Here is a 27,901-nt window from a genome sequence, read left to right as displayed (position 1 = left end):
AAATCACAACACGCGCAGACACGGGTTGCGTTCGCTTCAGGATGCGAACAGGGCTCCGGAACGGATCCCATCCGTATCCAGAGGTACCACTGTACAGTGGTACCTTGGTTTACAAACTTAATCCATTCCGGAAGTCCATTCTTAAACCAAAGCATTCTTAAACCAAGACGTGTTTTCCCATAGCAGTGGGGAACTCAGTCTACAAATGGAACACACTCAACAGGAAGCGAAACATGTTCTGCTTCCAAGGCAAAGTTCACAAACCAAAACACCTATGTCTGGGTTTGCAGCGTTCTTAATCCAAGTTGTTCATAAACCAAGGTACCACTGTACTTGAAAGCAGTGAAAATCCCTTCTGCTGCTTCTGAGGGCCTTTAGAAGATGGCACGGGGAGACTTATTTATCACTCGGTTCCATGCTCTGAAACACACTCACTTTACCCTTGTGCCTTTACAGTACACAGACTGAATGGCCCTCTCTCTTCATCAAGTTCCAGGAGACTTGGGGAGGGCAGACTAGTTGCCTTTCTTCCGAGTCTGCTGGAGGGAAGGATGCAAAGCGAGTGCCTTCAAAGCATACAACAAAATGAGTGAACTGTCCCCACTTCGCTCTTTGAAGTCGGACACCAGAGGCTGTGATACAAAAGAGAGAGTGCCATTGTTTGCAAATCTCTGCAAAGCCCAGTATAAAATGAGAGAACCAAGGGAGAGTCTGTTTTTCCCACCTGGCATTCAGTGAGAGAGCCTTCCCTCTGAATTCTCTGTGGTGTGTGGAGAATTTGGGAGAGGCAGGAAGGATAAAGGAGGCCTCTCGTGTTTTCCCAGGATTGGGGGGAAATGTTTTCCAGGCCGTTTTCCTCATTCCTTAAAGCAGGCATAGGCATACTTGGCCCTCCAGATGTTTTGGGACTACAGTTCCCGTCATCTCTGACAACTGGTCCTGTTAGCTAGGGCTGATGGGAGTTGTAGTCCCAAAACAGCTGGAGGGCCAAGTTTGCCTATGCCTGGCTTAAAGGGGAAACCTGTGATGCATAATCCTGTATCTAGTGTCTTGCCATTTTTTTCAAAGTCCCTTTCTTGACCTGGTTCCATTTACTTCTAAATAGTTATTATATATCAAATGTTTAAAACCAGCAGATGATGTAAAACATTTTTTTAAATAAAAAAAATATTTATTTCTTCCCTCAGACAGTGCTGTGTAGGAACAGAACTGGTAGACTGGATAATGCAGCAGAGTTCGTGCGTTCATTTACGGACGCAGGCTGTGGGCATGTGGCAAGTATTGTTGGAGGAAGGTGTTCTCAATCATGGTAAGAGAAGCTCTTTTGCTTTATAGGAAATTCCTCCCACTCGGATCAGTGTTTCCCAAACGTGGGTCTCCAGCTGTTTTTTTGTGTGGACTACAACTCCCATCATCCCTAGCCAACAAGACCCAGTGGTCAGGGATGATGGGAATTGTAGCCTGAAAACAGCTGGAGACTCAAGTTTGGAAAACACTTTACTAGATCCATGGCATAGATTCCTTAGCAATCCCAAAAGGGATCACAGTTCTTTTAGGAGCATAACCACCTCTGAAAATACATAATATTATGGAGTGTCTTTGGAATGTCAGTATTTTGCGGGAGGGATTTGAGTACATATTGGGAAATTTGGATTGTGCAATTCAAATGGTGGGGAAGGGGATTGGCATGCTTTTGCCTCAACTTAATTAATTGATTTTAAAGAATTATTTATTTATTTTCTATACCGCCTTTCATCAAAATATCTCAGGGTGGTTAATGTCCATTTCTTTTGTAAACTGGTGGGATTTTGTTGAACAGTTGGCTACCATCCATTGAGTTTTATAGCAGTAAGGAGGGTTTTTATTAAATAGCCCCATACTTACATCTGTGTAACTCTAGATTATGTGATGCTTCAGGATTGTGCAATGCTAACAGTGTCATGGCACTCAGGAACTTGCTTATAGATAGATAGAAATGTTTGGTGAGATAATGGCCCTTTTATAATAATAGTAATTTATTATTTATACCCCGCCCATCTGGCTGGGTTTCCCCAGCCACTCTGGGCGGCTCCCATCAGAATATTAAAAACATGATAAAACATCAAACATTAAAAACTTACCTAAACCGGGCTGCCTTCAGATGTCTTCTAAAAGTCTGATGGGAGGGTGTTCCACAGGGCAGGCGCCACTACTGAGAAGGCCCTCTGCCTGGTTCCCTGTAACCTCACTTCTTGCAATGAGGGAACTGCCAGAAAGCCCTTGGTGCTGGACCTCAGTGTCCCGGACTGAACGATGGAGGTGGAGATGTTCCTCTTGACTATGCAAGGGCAGAAAGAGCACGCCAACCCCCAACATTCCTTTGTGTACCAGCCCTACTCCTCCACTGCCAAATTGCGTGCTTATCTCTGAAGGGGCTTGCATTGCCAATTGCAAGGAGGCTCATAAGCATGTACACCCATTTTGTGGTCAGACGGAATGCATGAAGAGGCAAGTGTGTCTTAAATATGCAGGTACTACATGAGAAGGATTTATGCTAGCATAATGGGGATTTCCCCCTGCCCACCTCTGCCCACACACCCAGTTGGCTTCAGGGAGTTGGGAAAACCACCAGTACAGTGCTTGAGGGGAGGAGAGGGGTGCATAGCTGTCAACTTACAGATTTGAAAATAAGGGACCAGCAGCCTTGAAAATAAGGGACCAGCGGCCAAAATAAGGGACCTGCAGTCTCACCTGTTCCAGGCACTCCAGTCTTCCTGTCCTCCTGCAGTCTGGTCAAACTCATGCTGGTAGCTTCGAGAACACTGTCCAACCAACTTTGTAACCAGAGGTTTAACTGAACAGAATCTGAATCACATGCACCACAAGGCCTATGCAGCCTCAACTTAAGATGGCTCCCCGGCCTGGCTTTGCACTGCAAATTTTGCAGCAGCACGTGCAACAAAATGGTGTCCAGCATTCAAAAAAAACCCTCAGCTTGCATTAACTAGCCGCACACAAGGCATGCAAGCTCCACCCCCTAGTCGTTCTTAGACTTCTTATTGGGTGAGCAACACAGCCAAGCAACACAGTTGGAGCCTCCCTCCTCCCTGGCCGGCAGGGAGGGAGGGAGAGGAGCTGCTTCCTTTGAAATTTAAGGGACATCATTAAAGGGACATTTAAGGGACAGCCATCAATAAGGGACAGCAGCGGGACATGACACTGGAAAAGGGACTGTCCCTTCAAATAAGGGACACTTGACAGCTATGGAGCGGTGGGGATCTTTCTCTCTGGCAAGCCAAAATGCTTGCCCTGATGCAGTGATCAGAAGACAGTGACTTTGAAGTTCTCCCATTGGAGACCTAGGCTTCCGGGCCATGAGACCTTGTTTAAGCTATAATGCCTTCCTGTCCTAATTGTTACATTCGTATTGATGATGTTTTCAGTGGATCAGGAACAAAACTTCCAGGACAAATACTTGTTTTATCGGTTTTTGGACGACGAGCATGAAGATGCCCCGATGCCAACTGAGGAAGAGAAGAAAGAATGCGATGAAGAACTGCAAGACACCATGCTTCTCCTCTCGCAGATTGGACCAGACGCCCATATGAGGATGATCCTCAGAAAGCCGTAAGATAATCAACAATTACTGACTTGTCTCTGACAGCAGGTTGATACATTTCAAACCTGGAGCCTTATTCCCATTGCTAGATAACTAGGTTGCCACTTGCCCTTCAAGAACTCTATGGCCACAGTCTAACATTTGCCTGACACCTTTCTCCTGTGAGAAACCTACTTAGGATAGGATGATTTGAAAGGATAGGATAATTTGAGGTTGCTTTTTAGTTTCTTCCTTTCTTTGTATTTAAAAAGCCAAAGGTAAAATAAAAGAGAGGTGCAGGCAGCTTGGAGCTTGGCTGTCAGTGTAAGAGAGAGTACAGTGGTACCTCGGGTTACATACGCTTCAGTTTACACACTCTACTAACCCAGAAATAGTGCTTCAGGTTAAGAATTTTGCTTCTGGATAAGAACAGAAATTGTGCTCCGGCGGCCCCATTAGTTAAAGTGGTGCTTCAGGTTAAAAACAGTTTCAGGTTAAGAACGGACCTCTGGAACGAATTAAGTACTAAACCCGAGGTACCACTGTATGAAGCTGTTTTGGATAAGTTTGTTGATTTCTTCCAGCAGTCTCTTGAGGAAAGTTGCTTACAAAGATTCCTTCAGCTTTCTGGGTCCTTCTTGTCCATACCCCTTGGCTTCCCTTCTCACCTCATCATCCTGGGTATGAGTCATGCTGTCATGTAGCCTTTGTATTTTAAGTTGCAGGCATCTATTCCAGTATCCCTGTTGTATATGAATACCTTAAGATCTTTCTCAAAGGACCAGTTCTGCCTTTCTCCACAGTCTGCAGGATGTTGGAAGGCCTCAAAGAGGCAAGGCCTTTCCATCTTGGCACCAGAATTGTGAAACTCCTTGAAGACATTCATTCTGTTAATTCTCTTTCTTCCATTGATGTATACAAATAGATTTATGCTATTTGTATGTGGTGTGAAGAGAAAAGAGGGTACACTATTGTTTTCACACTTACACCCTCTGTTTGTGAAAGCCAATGTGTGGGACGTAGAGCTATATTAATAGATGAAATAGGGATATCCTTTCCCTTTAATATATCTACAACAGAGTCGAATGTCTTCCTTTTCTTCAGAGTAGTTACAGTAATATCTGAGAGGAACTGTAGCTCTCTATAGTTTGATTATATTTGGGGGGACGGGATTATGTCCCACTGCATTCATAATCAGCTCCATAGATCTAATATCTCCAAATATTACCTGTATACCACTGTTTGTTTTAGCCACTTCAGAATTGATCCTATAGGTTGCTTCAGTATAAGCTAATGTATTTTAAATCTTTTGTTGGAAGCTGCCCAGAGTAAGGTAATAATAATAATAATAATAATAATAATAATAATAATGCACACCTAAAATGGTAGCCAAAAATTATTCCAAAAGTTCCACAGAATTTCCACCTCCAACTTTTCCTTTCTATTTACCTCATGTGACTTTTTGTATTTGCATGCAGGTAACATGAAACATAAAACAGGGACGCGGGTGGCGCTGTGGGTTAAACCACAGAGCCTAGGACTTGCTGATCAGAAGGTCGGCGGTTCAAATCCCCGCAACAGGGTGAGCTCCCGTTGCTCAGTCCCTGCCCCTGCCAACCTAGCAGTTCGAAAGCACGTCAAAGTGCAAGTAGATAGATAGATAAGGTAAGGTAGGGAAGGTAAACGGCGTTTACCGTGCGCTGCTCTGGTTCGCCAGAAGCGGCTTAGTCATGCTGGCCACATGACCCGGAAGCTGTACGCCGGCTCCCTCGGCCAATAAAGCAAAATGGGACGGGGGTCCCTTTACCTAACATAAAACTACCGTACTTTTCCATCTATAAGATGCCCCCATGTATAAGACGCTCTCAAATTTAAGAAAATGGGGGGAGATGGCACAAAGTTGTTGAGCTTTTCTTGCAGAGGATTACCCAGAGTTGTTGAACTTTTTTAGGGGGGGAGCCCACGGTTGTGGAGCAGGTTTTTTTGGGGGGGATGGAATGCCAAACCAAATATCACTCATCCAACTGGCAAACCCTAACAATCGCAAGCGACGCAAGCCAAATTGCCGACCACTGCATTGGATAATCTACCTGTGTACCCCCCCCCCAAAAAAAGCCTGGGTCTCAGGTGTCCATTTTCTTTTTCGCTGGAGTATGGCAAGACCTCTGACCCAGCAGAGGATTTGAGTTACCTTAATGGGCCTTGTTCTTAGAAAGAAGCAAGTAAGGGCATAAGCCATTGGCTGGACTGTACCACTTCCATCTGCCACTGGGGGTCCACGTGAGAATAAAGTCATACCTTGGAAGTCAAAACGCCTTGCAAGTCGAACGTTTTGGCTCCCGAACGTCGCAAACCCGGAAGTGAGTGTTATGGTTTGCAAACGTTATTTTGGAACCCAAATGTCCAACACAGGTTCCGCAGCTTCCGATTGGCTGTAGGAGCTTCCGTTCGACTTCCGAGGATTCCGTTCGACTTCCGAGGTACGACTGTACTCCACTGTTCCCCACATATGTAAATCTATATATGAGGGGAAAAAGTTCTAATCTCCTCCTCCTCCTCCAAGTTTGAGTATGGTCCCTATCATGGGAAGTCACTATGAGTATGGTCCCTATAATGTTAGTCCTGATCTGTAGTCCGTGGTACAGTCCAGACACAGATTTACTGTCTAATCTGTGGGAACTTGCCCTAGTTTTGACAAGTTATCTTGGCCATACTGTACGATTAAAGTTTACAAGAGGTATAGAATATTGGCTCTGTATTGGCTTGAAAAAATACTTCCCATTTGCATATCAGCACAGCTGCTGCCTTTGACATGCAACTCTCCAAGAGGATGCAAAAAACTCGCATAATTACCGTGAAAGAAATAATGCAATTTCAAAAAGAAAGAAAAAACATGCTGAAAAGATCACTTTGAGCATTTGATTGTATAATGACGCTGTTGCTTTAAAAGGTGCTTTCTATTGTTTCCAATTTGAAACTCACTTGCAGAATGTGTCACTTGTTTTGACAGGCAACTTTAAAAATTCTCTATTTATTACATTAACTGCTACGTTTTAACTGTCAATTGATGAAAGAAAGCCTGTAGTGTTGTTGTTTTTTAAAAAAAAGAAGGGAGAAAAGAAAGCTGTAAGGGGGGGAAACTGGCAGACTCTTGTTGCTATTGGTAAGGTTGTTTCACTCCCTGCCACCCGCCACATTCCTTGTTAAAAACATGCATTGCTAGAAATGTAAAATTAGCTTCTTTTTCAGTGCAAGCAACAAAGCTGCGAGTAGAAATCCATAGTTTATGCGCCTGGAATTTATTTTTTGAAAGCTGTGACTTAATGTTTTTAAAATTTTATTTTGCAATTCAGGAATGACATTGAATTTTTATTTACTAATCTGTATCTAGCTGGTTGCACAAATTCAAGCAGTTAAAAACAATGAATCTAATCCAGTATTTAACAAGGAAATTGCTAACTTTAATATGCAGTTGCTGTGTGACGAGGCTATGGATCCTTTCTTGCTACTTTTCCCAGTTTTCCAAATGCCGTACTGGGCATGTTACAAGATCTCTTGCAGTCTTAAAAAATGCTAATAACAGTTATGGGAAAGCCCGATTTTGATCACTGGGGGGAGCAGATTTACTCTTTTTCCAGCACTGTTTTTCTCATTAAAATCCCTCCCCTCCTTCCTACTATCAGCCCTTAAGGTCAAGACATACAGCAGGCCAGTATCAGCACCCAATACATATTGGCAAGTGCTGTGACCCACTGCATCCCCTTGCCTGCTCAGCCCAGTGGAAGGGGGTGCGGTGGGGGCGGTCTGACCCGGGTGTCACCACTGAGGGGAGTGACAAAATGCCGGGAAGCAGTCACCGCAGGGCCCGCAGCACGCCCAAGCCACGTGTCTCTCCTGGGAGTGACGTGGTGGCTTGGATGCCCACAGGCTCTGCGCTGCCCCAAACGGTCTGCCCGCTGCCTCCCCCTCAGCTGTAGGGCAGCTGAGTGGGAGGAGGCAGGCAGACCCCTCGGAGCATCCTGCCCTGGCTGGCCCCGCATCCACAGGCGGCTGGCCCCACCCCTGGGCGCAGGCCACATGCGCGACCCCAGGTGCCCGGTTGGCTTGCTCTACCGCTGGCTCACCCCCCAGAATATTGCACACAAACACGGCCCATCAGGGATGGCGGAAGCCACAGTGCTTTTGCACTCACCAAACACCTCCCCTGATCTAGCTGGTTGGCTGACATACCCAGTGGTGGCACAGGAATTGGTTATGAGGGAGCCGGGTCACCACTGTTCTGTTCATATAAAAACAGTGTGGAAAGGAAGGTGGGAAGTCAAGTTATAAGAGAAATGTATAACATATTTGAAGTTTGAAATTAATTACAGTGGTACCTCGGGTTGTGGAAGACAGGAGTGCCTCGCATGCTCTGGTCCATGGGGTCACAAAGAGTCGGACACGACTAAACAACAACAACACCTCGGGTTACATACGCTTCAGGTTACAGACTCCGCTAACCCAGAAATATTACCTCGGGTTAAGAACTTTGCTTCAGGTTGAGAACAGAAATCGTGCTTCGGTGGTGCGGCAGCAGCAGGAGGCCACATTAGCTAAAGTGGTGCTTCCAGTTAAGAACAGTTTCAGGTTAAGAACAGACCTCCGGAACGAATTAAATACTTAACCCGAGGTACCACTGTAGTTAAAGTAATGAAAATGTAATAAAAAAATTATATATTTTTTTTAAAAGAAGAGTTTGGATTTGATATCCCGCTTTATCACTACCCTAAGGAGTGTCAAAGCGGCTAACAATCTCCTTTTCCCTTCCTCCTCCACAACAAACACTCTGTGAGGTGAGTGGGGCTGAGAGACTTCAGAGAAGTGTGACTAGCCCAAGGTCACCCAGCAGCTGCATGTGGAGGAGCAGAGACACGGACTTGGTTCACCAGATTACGAGTCTACCGCTCTTAACCACTACACCACACTGGCTCTCATTTTGGGACACATCACTGTTGTTGTTGTTGTTTAGTCGTGTCCGACTCTTCGTGACCCCATGGACCAGAGCACGCAAGGCACTTCTGTCTTCCACTGTCTCCTGCAGTTTAGTCAGACTCATGTTGGTAGCTTCGAGAACACTATCCAACCATCTCGTCCTCTGTCGTCCCTTTCTCCTTGTGCCCTCAATCTTTCCCAACATCAGGGTCTTTTCCAGGGAGTCTTCTCTTCTCATGAGGTGGCCAAAGTATTGGAGCCTCAGCTTCACGGTCTGTCCTTCCAGTGAGCACTCAGGGCTAATTTCCTTAAGAATGGATGCGTTTTATCACATCACTACAATTCCCTATACAATGCCTGGCATATGGTAGACCCTAAATAAAATTATATTGACTGCCATCTTTGTCCTCTTCACCCTGATCTTTTTTCTTCTTGGACAGAGGTTTATTCAAGTTTGCAGTAAGAACAGGGATAAGCAGGCACTGTGAGGCACAGCAGTGCTTATATACCGAGATACAATTTTCATTCTTGTCTACACGGCAGCAACAGAGAAATTCAGTGTCTGTGACCTTGATAGACTACTGAAGCAGCCAACGGTGTTTATTGATCATGTAATTTCAACCAGGCTCTCCCTTCCACTAATGTGTAGTTTGCTTCTCCCAGAACCTCCCATTTACTTTATCTTGGGTATAACTAAGACATAGCTCACCCAACGGGTTTCCTGCAGAAAGTAGGTCTTCACACAGCAGGATCCAAGAAATCTACATCATTGGTGCACCACACCGCTTAATATCTTCCCATACCTGGACAAGCAGAAGTCTGAGGTGCCTCTGCAACAGACCGTGTGACATTTTCACTCGTGTTAAAGGAAAGCTTAATGTATATATGAATCAGAACGGCATGTCTACCAGATAAAAAGCAGGTCGTTAATGCAGTGGGAATTTAGGGGCTTATACCTGCGTGGCTGCTTACCAAAACCAATAAAAAAAACCCCCAAAGAAATGCAAGCGTGCTCACACATAAAATAAAAAGCACATTTGCAACTGCACTGTTGAAATACTGCCAGCAAATAATAAAAAGATGATATCCATACGATTAAAAACTTCTAATGAGGTGCTGCTTTTAAAAGGTAATGATGACATGGAAAGGGGGAAAACAGAGTCAGCGTTTTGATCTTGAGCCTGCCAATCTTCAAATATGCCCAAGTAGCAGTCACATTTGCAATTATCACCAGATATGACTTTCCAGAGCAGCCCTTTTCTCAGTCCAACCAACAACTGATGTGGATTTGGTGGGAAATCAAGAAAGGGCCTTTTTAGTGGCTATATCCAGATTTTGAAAATTCATTTTCAAAGATGTTCATTTAGCCTCCTTGTTGCTCGGTTTCTGGCAGGTGGCAAAAAACCTTTTTATTTAAACAGGGCTATTTTTCCTTTTGCCTGTTTCGTTGTGTTTAATCTCTGTTTTAAAATTTAACTATGTTTTTAAACTGGCTGCCATCTGATCTGCTTTTTATACAGTTTTATGACTTTTATGTAGATTGTTTATTTTTAATGGTGGAATTTATTAATGTTATACTGCAAACGTAATAAATGAATGAATAATAAAACATGCCTTTAATGGAAAAATCTAACCATAGTCTGTTTTGCCGATGAAAATTATAACAACAAAAAAAGATGTTTCAACTAGAGGTACAGTTTTATATGTCTTTTCATTTTGCTGTTATTCTGTGCTACTTTTCAAACATGTCCCACTGCAAGTTAGTAAATGTTTTGCCTGCATTTTAAACATTTTGCAGACCCAATCTCGCCATGTTTAGTTGGAAGAAAATTCCACTGATTTCTATAGTATATACTTCCAAGTCTGTGTGCATAGAATTCAAGTTATTTGGCAGAATAGTGTAGAATCAAGTCCAGTCAAAGGCGACTATGGGGTTGCTGTGCTCATTTCGCTTCAGTCTGAGGAAGCCAGCATTTGTCCACAGACAGCTTTTTGGGTCATGTGGCCAGCAGGACTAAACCACTTCTGGTGCGACAGGACACCATGACAGAAACCAGAGCGCATGGAAACGCTGTTTACTTTCCCAACACAGCAGTACCTATCTATTTACTTGCACTGGTGTGCTTTCTAATTGCTAGGTTGGCAGGAGCTGGGACAGAGCAATGGGAGCTCACCCGGTCACAGGGATTCGGACTGCCGACCTTCTGATCGGCAAGCCCAAGAGGCTCAGTGGTTTAGACCACAGCGCCACCCGCGTCCCCACCAAAATCTCCCTGTAGCTGTACTAAAGCAGCTTTTGCTTTATATCGACTAACATAAGACACTCATAATGTAATGCTTTCTCTCTCGCACATTCACACACAAAATGCAGTTTCCTGTGTGTCATGATATCATTGTCAACTGGGCTTTTCAAACACGGCAGTTCAGCCGAGAGATCTTGACTTTTTTGCAGACTTTTCTACCACGAAAAGGTATTCATCGGCCAGAAATTAAAAGCGACTCTTCATTCAATACATTCCAATTAGAAACCGCCACCCCAAAAAAACCTGCTTTGAGATTCTGGCTCCAGAAAAGTTTAGCAACTCTGTTATAGGCATACTTGATGAAAAATAGCTTCCTTGACAGATCTGTGAGGTAAAGTCACTTTAGATTCCAAATGACCTTTTCCGGGGCTACATCTATTTAAATGAGAAATTCCAGCCCACTTCTTTTTTGGCAAAGATGAAATACCGTAACTGCTGAGTGAAAAGATTGCCGGGTAGTGACACAAACCTTTCTCTCTCCCCCTCTCTCTCTTCCTCCCTCATACATTATTTATACGGTCGGTTGCAAAGAAGGGAACTTCACACAGGCAGCAAATACACCTCTATTTAGTGTGACTCTTCTGGCCAGGACGATGAGAAAATTTCTTTTGAGTTTTGAAGCATTTCAAAGCAAAGTCAGCCATTTTGCAGAGTTTTTGTTAATAGAGAGAGAGATGGAGAGAAAAGCGCCCTGTAAGAATGTAAAAGGAACCTCGCTAGAGCAGACCAAAGACCTATCTAGTCCAGGACCCTGTTTCTCCACAGTGACCAATCGGATGCCTCTGTGAAGCCCTTAACCAGGACATAACACAATGGTCCTCTCCTGCTGTGGTTCCTTAGCAACAGGTATTCTCCGCATCAAGGCAGCAAGCCCAAAATTCCTTACCCTAGCTATGGAGAGGTGGGAGCTATCTGATTCCAGGTAGAGATCATTTTGGGGGATGCTTTGGTGAGGTCAGGTAAAGGACCCCTGGACAGTTCAGTCCAGTCAAAGGCGACTATGGGGTTGCGGCGCTCATTTCGCTTTCAGGCCAAGGGAGCCGGCGTTTGTCCACAGACAGTTTTCCGGGTCATGTGGCCAGCATGATGAAACTGCTTCTGGCACAACGGAACACTGTGACGGAAACAGAGCACACAGAAATGCTGTTTCCGTTCCCGCCACAGCAGTACCTATTTATCTACTTGCACTGGTGTGCTTTCGAACTGCTAGGTTGGCAGGAGCTGGGACAGAGCAACAGGAGCTCACCCCGTCATGTGGATTCGAACCATCGACCTTCCGATCAGCAAGCCCAAGAGGCTTGGGTTTAGACCACAGCGCCACCCGCGTCCCTTTACCCTTTGCCTTGCTTTGGTGAATACAATGTGTCAGTACAATTAATCTGTTTGAAGAATATGCAAGACTGCAAAATGCTCTTGTATGGAAGCAATTAGTTTTTAAATCAGTTAACTATGGTCAGGTAGTATGATCTGAAAGCCCAGAAAGCTGCCATCTTGCAGAAGTTGATTAGGGCGAAATCTGATCAGTGTCTGGACAGCTGACTTCCTGCAGCCACATGCATGTCACCTTGGGTTCTTTGACGAAATAAAGGTAGAATATAAATATAAGACCACAAACAAACTCCTTGATCTCATATGGCCAAACAGTTCACTTAAATTTAGTTTATGATATTCTGTTGTTATTCAGTTTGTCATATTTGTGTATGCTTTATCATAGGCCTGGCCAGAGAACTGCTGATGACCTAGAAATTATATATGAAGAACTTCTGCACATTAAAGCTTTGTCTCATCTTTCAACAACAGTGAGCATTTTATATTTTGTGACCCTTAATGGCAAATAAATAAATAAATGGAATTGTAGCTGACCGTTGCCTCCCTCTATATGGGTACAAAAGGGGCATAGTATTGGATTGTGAGGACAAGCGCTGTCCCAGCCAATCATTTTGTTACACATTCATGATGATTTGTGCTCATGATGGTATCTGGGCAGTTACACACAATCACACTTTAAATACTATTTGCAGCTGAAAAATAAGTTTCAGGGCAGACTTGCCACATCATTTCCCATTGTTTCATGTCCCGTTACTACCTGTTGAAACCCCAGCCCTTTTTATATATCACAAATATTCTGGGGTTGTATGAGTTTTGTTGCATTATAGTGCCAGAGTGTCCCAACAGCAATAACCCTTGGGGAAGGATTGCAGAACAATTTATAAAGCGGAATTAGGTGCGAACAGGCTAGTAAATATCCACCATTACTGTCTTGTTGTTGCAATGACACGTTGCAGAATATACTTCAAAAACAAAGCAAAACCCAGCCATATATAAGAGTGACTGGGTGGGCATGTGGTGTCCTCCATATAATTGCATTTATACAAGGAATTTGTATGCTCTTGGGTTTGATTATGTTGATCCCATAGCACTATGTCAGACTGCTGTCTGCTACTTTCTGCTAAATCCTATCAAATTATTTAGAGAGTCATGTACTTTCTGCATGACTTCTCATACTCTCTTTGCATTCCACAACAGATGCAATAGTGACCCTACACTGACGAGGATGCTCAACGCTGCTTTCTGTGACTGTTTTGGCACCCGTTCCCTTCCGAACCCTCCCCCACCCTTCCTATGAGTTGATATATAACTACACAAGTCAAGGATGTAAAAACAAAACTATAATGCTTGTTGTTTGTCTTGCTTCAAGGTAAAGCGGGAGCTAGCAGGTGTTCTAGTGTTTGAGTCACATCCCAAAGCAGGAACCGTCCGTAAGTGAAATTAATTTTACCACAGGTTTACACCTGAGCTAACTGTATTGACCTAATTGCTTTTGGCACTGCAGTTGAAAACTCAGGACCCAAGGGCAAAAGAAGAAGAAGCACAAAACCTTAAGGGATTTGCTGGGCCATTTGTACTGGGGTTGTGTATCCCATGTTAACCTGATTGGCTGAGCACAAGAGTCTTTTACCTGATTCTGGACAATTCCACCCCCTGCCCCCCACTTCCATTGCAGTTCTGTTTAACACAGCCCACAATCTTTGGCAGATCTCCTCAAAACCCTCAGAATAGAGTTTGGAGGTGGGTTACGAGGGGCTGTAGGGAAGAGGGTAAGGAAAGATCTGTTGCATGAGCTGTCTTCTGCATGCTCAACCTTGGACAAAATCCAGTGCTGGTTTTTTTTCCTAGAAAAAGAGGTGCCAGAACTCACCATGAACGCTTCCCTCATTCTCTTACAAAGGACAATGGCATCCACCAGAGTGGTGCTGGAATGGAGTTTCTCTTGAGTTCCCCTGAAAAAAAAGCCCAGGATAAATCCCATTATGTATGGGATGAATTTATTTATACAGGACTCAGGTCTTTGTTAATCACAGGGAAGGAGTCAATAGTCCCTTTTTGTTCTCTGTGAGAGTGAATTGGAAATGCCCACTTTTCAAAACAGGATGCTTATTCCATCCATATTTATTTGGTAGTATGTCATAGGGATCTTCATAGTGCATACTTCCAAATAATTTTGCTTGGAAATAGCATTGTTAAGCTGGGACTGCACATGCAGCAGAATGGATCGTACCATTTCAGACTTCAAATGGGGGGGTGATTTTGAATGCTCCCCCATGCAAAAAAGAAAAGTCCTTTCAAGGAAGAAGTCTTGGAAAATCAGGTAGAGAGGTTCTAGCTGAACCTACTTCCTGGTGTGATGATGATGATGAAGATGATGATGATGATATTTATATGCCACCCATCTGACTGGGTTGCCCCAGCCACTCTGGGCAGCTCCCAACAAAATATTAAGAACACAAGAAAACATCAAACATTAGATAGTTTTCTTCTCCCAGAGAGCTTTTACATACTGGAACATTGAATACTCAGCTGTTGTCAGAAGAAGTACAGTGGACGCTTGGGTTGCGAACGGGATCCATGCGGGATGCATGTTTGCAACCCGCAGCGGCATATCTGCGCACGCGCGGGTTGCGATTCAGCGCTTCTGTGCATGCACAAAGCGTGATTTAGTGCTTCTGCACATGCGCGACCGTCGAAACCCGGAAGTAACCCCTTCTGGTACTTGCGGGTTTTGGCGGGTGTGTAACCCAAAAAAACACAACCTGAAGAGGCTGTAACCCGAGGTATGACTGTATCTTGTTTGTGCTTTGCATTCTACCACCTCAGAACCCCAGTACTTCAATCTTCTGTGGATTCCACCCCCTGTTGCGCTTTTAAGGTGTTGAATGGGAAATCTCATTACTGCCTCTCCTCCCTGGCCACTTTACATTATTCTCTCTCTCTCTTCTGCAGTATTTAATCAGGGAGAAGAAGGAACTTCTTGGTACATTATTCTGAAAGGATCAGTAAATGTAGTCATTTATGGCAAGGTACTGTTTTAAGTTTCTTAGTATTTCTCATATTTCATGTACAGGTGATGCCCAGAATGGAACGCCGGCATAAAATGGTTGTCATTTGGATGTGCCTAAAATTAATCACAGCTTGTATGTGTAAGAGAATGTGCGCATGCAGTCATATGTGTGTTGTGAAAATGTTTGTTTTCTACTGTGGAAGCAATGGGCAGTATCCAGCCAAATACCGTATTTTTCTGTATATGAGACGAGGTTATTTTATTTTTAAAATATGCTAAAAATTGAGGGCCGTCTCATACATGGATAGTGGAGAGTTGGGATGGGCAATTGGTGGCTGCCGCAAGCAGGAGATTGTCAGCAGTGCTTTTGCGGGTGATTGGTGGTTGCTTTTGTTGAGTGTGCGGATGATTGGTGGCTTCGTCAATGCGCATGTGATTGGTTGTGGCGGTCCTGCAGGTGAGCGATTTTTGGCTCCCCCCCCCCAAAAAAAAAGCTCAACAAGTCTGGGCAATCTCCCCCCCCCCATTTTCTCAATTAGGAGTCCCGAAAAAGAGGGACACGGGGGCTTCTTATACATGGAAAAATACGGTATATCCACTAGCACAAGGATGTCAGCTTAGCCAGTATAACTTCTCCTCCCTGTTCTTTCCCTGTGCATCTCTGCGCCCTCCCTTATTCTGTGGGAACCCCAAGAATGGATTTAGGGGACGTACGCAACAGCTAGAAAAGCCTGTGAGTGAATTCCCCATTCCTAGTAGCCAGAATAGATGGATCTGGGTTTAGATCCATGTCTCTTGTCAGCATAATGCAGCTTCATCCGTCCAACCCAAACAACTGTCATTCCTTTTAAACCTGAAGTTATGCTGCAATTTATGTTACCATTTGCATGCTGTAAGCCACTCTGATGACATATTTAAGGGAAAAAATGGCATAAGAGATTTTTTAATAAAATAAGCCCAATATTTTCTTTGGTGTTAAGGAAAAACTAGATACAATTAAAAACTCTTCTTGTCATTATAACAAATGGGACTTAACAGTGCAGTCTGATAGCAGGCAAGAATACACATCAGAAACTGGCAGTCTATTGTTCAACAAACTTGATTTAAAAATTTTGACTTTATAAAAAAATAAATAAAAAGAAAGTTGCCACCATTAGCAGAGCCAGAAGTCTGTCTGTCTCTGAAACAAATTTCAGAGAACAAACCCCATTCTTTCTTTGCCCTTGCCTTTCTGTAGCATTAGTAATAACCAGCTGCCATGTATTGTCTTCTCATTGCTATTTTGGCTGTTAAATTTCCTGCCAGATACATTTGTTATAGTATTTGGCTTAGAAATCCTGTGTTTGCACATGGAGCGTCAATGGGACAAACCCCCCAATTACGGTTTCTCTGTGTAAATGTGTTTTTCTTCTTCTTGTTGTTGTTTTTAGGGCGTGGTATGTACCCTACACGAAGGCGATGATTTTGGCAAGCTAGCATTAGTGAACGATGCTCCTAGAGCTGCTTCCATTGTTCTGCGAGAAGATAACTGCCACTTCTTGAGAGTCGACAAGGAAGACTTTAATAGGATACTTCGGGTAAGTTAAGAGTTTGCCCAACTTTTAAGAGCTTGCTGTAGAGCTCTTGTGAACGTTTCGCAACTCTCCCTTCAGGTCTCCGCACGCCCGAGGTCCCTTCGCTCATCTGTGCACAGACATAAGCGATCGTTGGCAGCTGTTGCACCACTGCTGGTGTAAAAACAGTGGTGACAGAGGGTGTTGTATGCTGTGGAGCACACTGCTGAACTTTGCAAAAACCATTGTGCTTACACTTGGCTGTGAAGAGAATGATTATGACTGAAATAGGCTGTCAGTCTTACTACTAGTAGTAGTAGTGGTAGTGATAGTAAGGTAAAGGTAAAGGTACCCCTGCCCGTACGGGCCAGTCTTGACAGACTCTGGGGTTGTGCGCCCATCTCACTTAAGAGGCCAGGGGCCAGCGCTGTCCGGAGACACTTCCGGGTCACGTGGCCAGCGTGACATCGCTGCTCTGGCGAGCCAGAGCCGCACACGGAAACGCCGTTTACCTTCCCGCTGGTAAGCGGTCCCTATTTATCTACTTGCACCCGGAGGTGCTTTCGAACTGCTAGGTTGGCAGGCGCTGGGACCGAGCAGCGGGAGCGCACCCCGCCGCAGGGATTCGAACCGCCGACCTTTTGATCGGCAAGCCCTAGGCGCTGAGTATAGTGCTAATAGTACTACTCATAATTGGTTAAGCATTAGTAAGGTATCTGAATCCAGTTTTGTACTGGGGGGGGGGGAAGGATTTAGCTGAAGTATTGTAAGGAACCTAAGGCAAAGCCTTCCCTTTGAACCACGAGAAAAGAGATCTGGGGAAATGAATTTTCTATGGAGTCTGGATGAAAAGAATGTGTTTAGCACTTCAGCTGTAATGCAGGAAGATTCATGGATAGATAAAGGAAGTAGAGAAAGCAGCTTAGGTTGGTTAAATCTGTTACGATATAGAAGCAATGCAGCTGCAAAGTGCTAGCTTGAAAACAAAACATGATGGGAATATTGGGACTGCCCGTGGAAAACAGAGGGACAGTCAATTCACAGTGCGAAGCACCGGAATTAACTCAGAGTGTAATATGAGCTGTACAGGAAGTGCAGGAAGTTTTTGCCACTAGACTGCTGGAGCTTGAAGAGAGCAGTCATGTTTTTGTAATGCTGCAAAGACAGAAATAAAGGCATGTAAATATGTTTCTGGCTATCTCTTTCCCCTGCCAGGGGGGGCAGGAAAGGGGGGGGTGTTTTTCCCACGTTTGAGAAAAATCGCCTATCGCGACCTAGCCTGGATCTTGCTGGGGAATGCAGCCAGGGAGGTCAACAGGGAATCAAGCCGGGTGCCTGGGATTGTTGCCAGTTTCTCCTGATATGGGCTTGATTTCCGACAAAATCTCGACCTAACTGAACACAATGTTGTGATCTACAGTCCTGATGACCCAAGAGAAGTTTGTTTGTTTATTGAATTTATATCCCGCCTTTTTCTCCAGAGAGCTCAAGGTGGCACACATGGTTTCCCCCCATCTCATTTAAGCCTCACAACAACCTTGTGAGGGAGGTTAGGCTGAGAGATTGTGACTGGCCCAATGTCACCCAATGAGCTTGATGGCTGAGTGGGGATTTGAACCCTGGTCATAGTCCAACACTCTGAACCATTACACCACACTGACTTCAGCCGTGCTGGAAATACATAGACCTTAAGTTAGTTGCAAGTTTCATACAACTTGCCCCACAGATGCCAATAACACTAAAGGACAGCTGTCTTTCCCAGGATGGGGTCCCATACTTTTTCTAGGAGTATAAAACCATATATCAACGGCCTTTGAATTTTCATTTGCAGCACGGCTTTTTACCAAGTTGTTTCTATTTGGCGTGTTAATGATTAAAAATCATCTTTCAGGATGTCGAAGCAAACACAGTCAGACTTAAGGAACATGACCAAGATGTCTTGGTACTCGAGAAGATCCCAGCAGGAAACAGGGCTCCTAATCAAGGAAACTCGCAGCCTCCTCAGCCCAAGTATGATTTAATTCCACGGTGTTGATGCAAGACTATGATTAACGCTTCCAAATGGTTTTATTTAGCCAATAGTCTTTTCTTCCTGCCTTTGAAAAGAGTGCATTATGTCGCATTTGAAAAGATATCACCAGCTGCTCACATGCCCTGCCGCGCACAACATATATCAACTTGCAAACGCATTAGCTGTGGCCCTTTAGCTGTCAAAAATCAACTCTAGGCAGGTCTCGCTGTAAATAGTCCCCACGTGCAAAATCTGTTCACAGACCATAAGGAATGTTATTACTGAGCAGAGCAATTACTGATAAAAAAGCTTTTAAAACCGCATTCGTTTTGCTATTAAGAAAACATAATTTATTATTTTTATTTCCAATTCCTAAAGTGCACATCTATCTCGTTAGTCCCCTTGCATCAAGTTGTTTGGCCCAACTCCTGCAGGGTAGGAATTGAGGATGTACTGAAGGACTGCCTTCAGAGGTCTTCTAAAGGTTGCATAGGTACTTATCTCCCCTTGGCTTAGGGGTTGCATAACTCCATACCCTCCAACATTTCTCCAATGAAAATAGGAATGTCCTAAGGAAAAGCGGGACATTCCAGGATCAAATCAGAAACCAGGACAGCTTCTGTAAATCTGGGACTGTCCCTGGAAAATAGGGAAGAAGGAGGAGGAGGAGTTTGGACTTAATATCCCGCCTTTCACGCCCCTTAAGGAGTCTCAAAGCGGCTAACATTCTCCTTTCCCTTCCTCCCCCACAACAAACACTCTGTGAGGTGAGTGGGGCTGAGAGACTTCAGAGAAATGTGACTAGCCCAAGGTCACCCAGCAGCTGCATGTGGAGGAGCAGGGAAGCGAACCCAGTTCACCAGATTACGAGTCCACCACTCTTAACCCCTACACCACACTGGCTCTCATTTTGGGGCACATCACTACAGTTCCCTATACAATGCCTGGCATATAGTAGACCCTATAAGTGCCTATGAGTAATCATAAGCAGTTTTCATGTCTCTGGGATAATTGTTCCCAGTACACAAGGCACCAGTGTCCAGAACTGGCTTCTTTCATTTGGGAAATGGCAAAGGCTGAAAAAGGCTTAAGAATTGGGAACAAATGACCTGAGATGCAATTTGGGTCTGTTCCATGTTCCTCAATGCTACATCTCTCTTGCAGTGTTCAAAGGGATGTTGCTAGCAGAGCCCACTGTGAAGCACTCCCTATGCCCCTCTCCCTTTACGGGCAAACACATCTTCTCTTTGCCGACTGATCTCTTGCAGAGTTCTGCTGCCAACTAGTCTCCAGGCACCGCAAGCCACTTCCACAATTTCGTTTCCACTTTCATATTGAAAGTACAGCAAGCTCTCTCTCTCTCTTTCTCTGCTTCACTCCCCAAGACACACAGTTAGTATCTCTGCAAGTATCTCTCTGTGCACTTGGCTTAACAAGGGGTTTGCATTCTTGGGACATCAATGCAGCTCTTCCCAAAGGGCTGGCAGGTAAAAGAACCGTATGATGGCCAGTCCTCAAAGTGTGGAGAAGCTCCCAGGAGCTCAGCTCCACTACTTATTTCTCAGCAGGAGCTTTTTTCTTTTTTTTTTAGGGGGGAAGTTTCCTAGATTTCCCCCTATACTTGAGCGCGGTAAAATGATGCATAGTCGTAAGAAGAACCAAGAGGTTCACTAAAAGAAACCCATTTACTGCGGAAGGAAATAGGAAAGCTTAATAGGTAAGTTCCTATTTTTCAGTGAACCTCAATAGTTTGATGCTCGGAGAAGTGACAAATGGGGCCTGTTAGCTTCTTTCCTGATGGCTGCCGTTTTTCGAGGGCTACTTGGGGATACGAGCCAGCTGGCTCAATTTGGGGAGAAGGTACAGATTTCGTTAAGGACCTTCCCCCTCATAATTCAAACGCTACAAGAGGCAAGAGGCAACTCCATACATGACCCACCCCTCCTCCCTTTTGGGATCGCATCTTAGCTGTTGCCATTGGCCATCGCAGAGCATTGGGGTGAAAAGAGAGAGAAAGAAATCAAACACGCTTACAAATGCGTAACGTAGGATGATGGCCACACATGAAGCATCTCAAGCAAACGTCATGGCTTGGATCCCAAAGCAGCACATCACCAGGAACTTCGTTCTGATCAAGGCTAGCTTGACTATAAGGCAAAGTGAGATGGCGGCCTCAGGTGTCGGATACTGGGTGTCCGTTCGTGAATGAGTTGTGGGAGCCTCCCCCACCCCCAGTCATTCCTCCTGAGATTCCCCCATCCCACCCCCAGTTGTGCACTTCTGCTGGAGGACACAACTGTGCTGTGTGGCCAGTTCTGCAACCCCTAGGTTTGTCTGCAGCCCTTGACAGTGGTGGAGGACACTGTCCCGTTGCCAGTGTCGCAGTAAGATTCAGTGGCCAGCCTGGTCTGCTTCTGTATGTAGAATGGTGCTTGGTGTGTGTGTGTGTGTGTGTGTGTGTGCGCGCGCGTTTGTGTGCCATCTTGCCTTTAAGTCCAGAGAGCAAAGGAGCTGGCCCTGTTCCTAAATGGGCCTGCTTCCCACCCCAACTGACCCAGCGGCCATATTGACCATGCTTTGGCTCTCTTCTTGACTGTTGTAGACTGTCATGTGGAGGGAGACTGGCTTATTGAGAACAAATGGGTCACCAGCCCACCAGCCTCAATCTGCTCCTCATCCAACTACCTGCCTTAACATGCTGCCCATCCAAGGTACAGCACAGACTGCCAGCTTCCTCCTCCTCCTCCTCCTCCTCCTCCTCAGTCTCATTGTTGCCTCTTGTAGAAAGAGGAAGATGAGGACAGAGCTAGAATGAGTTAGCTCTGTCTGTCATTGGCTCCACCTCCGTCTAATGTGGGGCTCCTTGCTTTCCACCCTACTAGCCCCAGCGGGGAACGCCCGCCACTCAAATTGTCTAGTGGCAGGTGCTTGCTTTTGGGTGTCACTATTGCGTCCCATATTTCCACTGCTCTGCTGGCTGTTCTGTTCCCATCTCCTGTAGAAACAACTCACTTGCCTTTTTTTTTTTTTTGCCCCTTTTTCTCAAATTGAAGCTACTAAATAAAGATATTCTACACTGGGTATCTTTCCTATGCTAAGGCTTTATACACACACACACACACACACACACACACATACACATACACACACGCACACATGTGTGTATGTGTGCGTGTGTGCTTTGTTACACTCGTATTTACCTTCTCTTTCCAACAAGCTCAGAGTGGTTTTTTAGGTCACTGTTTCTTTTCTTCCTTTACTCAGGTATATCGTGATGTCAGGAACGCCCGAGAAAATTCTAGAACACTTCCTCGAAACAATGCGTCTTGAATCAGCGTTAAGCGAAGGAACAGGTAGAATGTTGAAATAAAGATGTTGGTGCAGGTGTAGATCAACGTAAGAAGTGAATGTTGCAATCCGACATTTCCAAACTGCAGTCATTCAGTTTAAACTGGGGCTTAAGCACCCAGATTCTTTGGCCGAGAGTGCAGCTCGGTCTTGCTTTTGTACTGAGTGTCGCTGTTGCATTCAGTGTGTGTTAGAAAGATCTACAACCTTGAAACAACCTTTCGGTAGTGCCCTAAAAAGTAAGGGAGGGCTAGCATCAAGTTTGCAGCTTCTCTTAGGGACATTTTGTTTTATTTTCCAAAATCTTCCAGTACAACTTCACTTTTGAAAAGTATTTTGAAACAGCCCTTTTCCAAAATATCTTGGGGCAGTATTCCATTTGTTAGCAGGCAACTAGAAATTTGAACCACAACGTTTCTTTCTTTGCTTGTCAGATCACAAACATCTGCAATCACTGATCCCCCCCCACCTTTTGCATTACTTTGAATTTGTTTTTGTTTTGTTTAATCAGTTTGTTTGCATAGTAGCAGTGAAAACAATGCCCTGGCAAACAGCCATCATTTTTTGTACGCTTTCCACTGAAATACATTTCCTTTTGTGTTAGAGGGCATTGGGGGACCACATAAATTTGATCTGAGCCAGTTGATTTCAGGGAAAATATCCAGGATTAAAATGAGTCAATTTTTTCCATGAAAGATTTGACTGATTGGTTAAAAACATATGAAAGTCACTCCCAAACACTGGAACTATATATTGCTCCTTCATATATCTAGCCCATACATCCAATCATCCCAGGTTCTTTTGCTTGTTCCCCAACTTCCTGCTAACAACATACAAGCCTCCTTGCTTAATACATTTAGCTCTTTCTCCTATTCCTAAGTTCCTCATTTCCTTGCCACTTTCTTCCCTGCCACCCTTAATTTGCTTCTGCTTCCTCCATCCATCTGTCTCATGAGCCTCTGCTTCCACAATCCACTCCCTGGACCTTGTGTCTGTGTTTAATTCCCCTAATTCCTGTGCCCTCTTCTCCCAGCTCCTAGTCAGAGACATCTTTAGCTAGAGCTCTGTAAAATACTTACAAGCAACCCATGGCATAGCAACAGCAAAGCCGGTGGATAAATATTTCAAAAAATTGCCTGGCATCTTCTTGTGGCCTGTGTTGCCTTTAAAAAGGCAAAGGGAAGAAAGGTTTTTGGAAACAATTGTTGTGTGCAGATAAAAGGGAGCAGACAGGAAAGCCCCATTTTGCAAGCAGAATGATCCTTGCAGTTCTTAGGATCCAAGACAAATTACTGTAATTTACAGTGCAATTTTGTATGTCTATTCAGATATAAGTCCCACGATATTCAGTGGGATTTAAGTACATTGCGTATTGGACCTGGGAGCAAGTCCTACTGAACTCAAAGAGACTTGCTTCTGACAAGACTTGTCTAGGATCGCACTGTTAATTAATTGCTTTTAATGTGCAAAACACATCTGGTTTAACTCTTTTTGTGCTGTTTACAACAGAGGAGGGAACAATATATTTTGCAACGGTGGGAAATTATATTGGCATGCAGGAGTATAACGTTCTGTTACTTTTGATTTTCACAGATGCTGGTGTACTTGATTTTGTTATGATGCATTGCATATTCATGCCAAATAATCAGCTTTGTCCGGCTTTGATGGCTCAATATCCTTTTTGATTATTATTTTTTAAAAAACAACGAAAACATATTAGACACCTAACTTGGTGGTAAGCAAGGCTGGCATCAATGCTTGGCGTGGTCTGGAAGCTGCTGAAGTACCACATCCATCAGTGAACCCTCTCTGACAAGAAACCCCTGGAAGTTAAGCAAGAAAGTCAAGAAGGGAGAATCAACTCTTGGGAGCTTTAGGTCTTTCTCACTTTATTCGTTTTGTTACAATGCTGTGCTGCGTTTCTTAGGATTAAGTCCCACTGTGTTCAATAGGATTTACTCCCAAGTCAGGAATGCGGGTGGCACTGTGGTCTAAACACCTGAGCCTCTTGGGCTTGCTGATTGGAAGGTCGGTGGTTCGAATCCCCACGACGGGGTGAGCTCCCGTTGCTCGGTCCCTGCTCCTGCCAACCTAGCAATTCGAAAGCATGGCAGTGCAAGTAAATAAATAGGTACCGCTGCAGCGGGAAGGTAACCGGCGTTTCCATGTGCTCTGGTTTCTACCAGGGTGTCTCGTTGTGCCAGAAGTGGTTTAGTCATGCTGGCCACATGACCCAGAAAACTGTCTGTGGACAAATGCCGGCTCTCTTGACCTGAAAGCGAGATGAGCGCCGCAACCCCTTAGTCGCATTTGACTGGACTTAACTGTCCAGGGGTCCTTTCCCTTACTCCCAGGTCATAGTACATAAAATGGGAGCCTGTATTAATCATTCCAGAATAATAACAATAACAATAACAATAACAATAACAATAATAATAATAATAATAATAATAATAATAATAATAATAATAATAATAATAATTTATTATTTATACCCCGCCCATCTGGCTGAGTTTCCCCAGCCACATCATTCATGGTGGAACTAAACTCTCAAGCCGTCTCATTCCTAGAGCAAGATTAACCAGTATGGATGGAACATCTGCCTTAAGCCTAATGCTATGAATGACTGCGAGTATTTTGCAAGCCATTTTCCCCATGCTCATAAGAACCTAAGGAAAGCCCTGTTGGATCAAGCCAAGGTTTATATAGTCCTGAACCCTGTTCTCAAGGTGGCCATCGAGATGCCTATGGGAATCCCGCAACCAGGGCATGAGTGCAACAGCGCTTGTGACCCCCGGCACCTCTGCCTCCTATTGTTTCCCTTGCTTGTTTCTCCTCCACCTCCATTCCCAAGTGCTGGCTTTACCCACCGGCAGGTTATACTATATCATTTAAAATAATAAGCTCTTTGGAGGCCACCTATTTTCAAATTTCTAAATCGGCTTGCATAATCACCCTGGAAACCAGATCTGTTTGAGTGCTATTGTGGTGCCACAAATAGCAAAAGTAATTAAAAACCTGTGACATGTGTTGAGGAAAGCAACAAAAGCCACATAAATACAGCTCAGCTGACGGTATTTGTGTGTGTGTGTGTGTGTGTGTGTGTGTGTGTGTTTGTGTGACAGGAGCAAAATCTTTTTTTCCCCACCAAAGAAACAGATGAACTAAACGTTGGAAGTACAGAAATCCTGCCTGGCTTCAGTCACGTTGTGCAGGATGTAGTCCGTTTTCGTAGCACAGAACCTAGCTTAGATTTAATTCACATTCTCCTGCCTTTTTTTTTTCTTGGGACCTGGCCTTTCTTGGATTTCAGCTTCCTTATTGTTCCCTAAATGTAGCCTTGCGTGGTCTCCAGGGGTTGACTTAAGACTGTGTACACATTACTGGCTTAAAACAGAACTAGGTCCAGACGGGCAGGGATGTTGTTGTTGTTTTTCTGTGTTCGAAATGAAGTTCGTTTTGGGGGAAACGGTTCAAACCTCAGCATTTCCCAAGGAACGACAGGATAGATATGGGTTGTGTGGCGAACGTCGTGTGTGCACCACTTCCCAAACCAATGTTGGGAGCGTACTGGATTCAGAAGTGTGTGCACAGCCCTGTTCTCAGTCCTTTTCTGCCTCCTGCCTCTGGCCTTTGGTGTCAGTCTCTTACTAGTTTAATGCACGATTCTCCACCAACACCCACTCCAAACCTCTTCTGTGTTTTCCACCAAGCCTCCAGACCAGATTTGTGGGTGGTGGAGGTACACAGTTGAATACCACTTATTGTATTATTATTATATTATTATTTCTGTATTGTTTTAAGAGAAAGGTTAGCATGTTACACACACATGATCTGATCCCATTCATCTACTCTCTCATGGTGATAAATACCGAACATCCGGTTCCAATGCACGTGAAAAGGAACTAGATCCCTGCTTGCATTGAGGGAGGAACGGGCTATAAAAAAATTATTGCAATTTTAAAGCAACGAAACTTGTTGAGATCGGTATTCAGTCACAACATCGTTGTTGATTAATACCTTTCAAAATTACAGCCTCTCTGTCATTTATTTATACATAACGCTATTATTCTAATAGATATGCAGCGTGAACATTTGGGGAGGGAGGCTTCCCCCTCCCCCTCCCGCACATCCCACGATCACATTTGCATGGGAGAAATTATTAGCAGAATTAAAAATAAGTAGATGAGCAATGAAAAATAACGGCAAAAATTACTAGTGCCTGTGGTGAGTCACTTAATAAGCAGATAGAAGGATATTAAATAAATACAGGGCTTGCATGGTAGAAGCTGCAGGGAGAGAACAGCTCAGTGAAATGCTACTTGATTTATGAAATGTTATAACTGTCCCTACAAACAGTTAAAGGGACCAAACTAGGCAATGCAATGTCTACTCTCACCTCCACCAGGTAGCCTGACTTTTTTGATCTCAACCAAATATATATATTTTTATAAGTTCAGTTAAAACCTTCAGTCATGACATATTGCACCATGTTCCGTAGACATGCTAAGGAACAGGTGATTGTTATTTTGTCCTCATATGTAAAACCGCAGAATTCAAAGAGGGTGTACTTTCTTTTCCCCATGACCCTAGATTTCAGTAGGATGTCCCATGTCCTAGGCTGTTAAGTAGCTGTAGCAGTGTCTAAGGGAAACAAAAAAATGGCTTAATAAACCCAGTTTCTATCCCCCCCCCCTTAAATTACTGCTTTAGTCATATTGTGCATATATTGTGCAAGAGGCTCTATTGATGCATTTGTTTTCCCTTCTGATCAGCTCACAGTCTCTTGAGACATCCCAGAGATTGCATGTCAAAGCCCCCGTGCTTTGATTTGAAAGAAACAGTTTATTTTAAGACTTACATTCACAACGGCCCTGTGCTTGTCAGAACTGTCATATGCAGAAAATATTCTGGGCCATTAATTCCACATGGAATGCACAAAATACTATTATATTCAATTTCCTCCCTGTTTCGTGAGGATCTGGCTATATACGGCTGTCTGTCAGATCTGTCTGTCACTGGATCCCAAGTCAGCCTGGACTAAGTAGAATTTCAGTAGTGCTTGTAGACTCATCTCTGCTGACCCTGGACTGATAAGAGATGCATTGTGAACAAGCACGTCCCTCAAACCAAGGTTGTGCTGGGCAGTCGCCATTTCTGATCTTAATGTCAAAACTTGCCCTTTCCAAAAGGGAGAAGTTTACACCTGAGTTGCCCTGTAATAACAAAAATCTAACATAGGCGTACATTTCAAAATACTGTTTGCTGCACCTGTTCTGCATGGGAAGGAACCAGGATGCAGAGAAAACTGCTTCTGACATTGGTGACGGTAGCATTCCATTGCATCTTCATTGCTGGCTTGCAAACAGTAAGAATCACAATGAAATTTTAATGGATTCCATTGACTTGTTTAACGATACAGATTTATATTATTGCTAACATAACCATATATACATTTTTTTTAAAATGTGCTCTTTCCCTTGGTCATGCTGGACTCTGGGTTGCAAATGCACACATATCAAAGGTCTGTGTGAGCAGAAGGTTGATGAGGCAATGTATCTATGTGCAAAGATGCTCTGCTTGTCTTATTTTCAAAGGGCGATGGCTGTGAAAGGCTGGGGCTTCAGAAAATTCCATCATAAATGGAAGCAGCAATTGCTGATGTTCATTGTTTCATCCCAGACCTGGAATGGAAATCAGTCCAGTGAATATGATTAGTACTCACTCATAAGGTTCTTGGGTTGGTTGGTTTTTTAAGGCTGCAACTGATACATCATGAATGACCTTTTTATTTTTATT

General features: G+C 44.1%; 1 protein-coding gene across 3 annotated transcripts in view; it reads left to right on the top strand.

Moving 5' to 3' along the window:
- The window catches only part of RAPGEF4 (Rap guanine nucleotide exchange factor 4), a 163,774-nt gene that overhangs the window by 99,861 nt on the left and 36,012 nt on the right, over window positions 1–27,901 (top strand). For all 3 annotated transcript variants that reach the window (XM_079977051.1, XM_079977050.1, XM_079977052.1), the window contains 9 exons: window positions 1,188–1,309; window positions 3,423–3,606; window positions 12,566–12,650; window positions 13,550–13,610; window positions 15,133–15,209; window positions 16,621–16,767; window positions 18,635–18,753; window positions 22,019–22,107; window positions 23,696–23,774. In XM_079977051.1, coding sequence (XP_079833177.1) covers window positions 1,188–1,309; window positions 3,423–3,606; window positions 12,566–12,650; window positions 13,550–13,610; window positions 15,133–15,209; window positions 16,621–16,767; window positions 18,635–18,753; window positions 22,019–22,107; window positions 23,696–23,774 — 963 coding nt within the window. The remainder of the gene's footprint in view (window positions 1–1,187; window positions 1,310–3,422; window positions 3,607–12,565; window positions 12,651–13,549; window positions 13,611–15,132; window positions 15,210–16,620; window positions 16,768–18,634; window positions 18,754–22,018; window positions 22,108–23,695; window positions 23,775–27,901) is intronic.

Source organism: Podarcis cretensis, assembly GCF_951804945.1.
Source record: "Podarcis cretensis genome assembly, chromosome: 1".
Lineage (NCBI taxonomy): Eukaryota > Metazoa > Chordata > Lepidosauria > Squamata > Lacertidae > Podarcis > Podarcis cretensis.
This window is presented reverse-complemented; position numbering and strand designations above follow the sequence as displayed.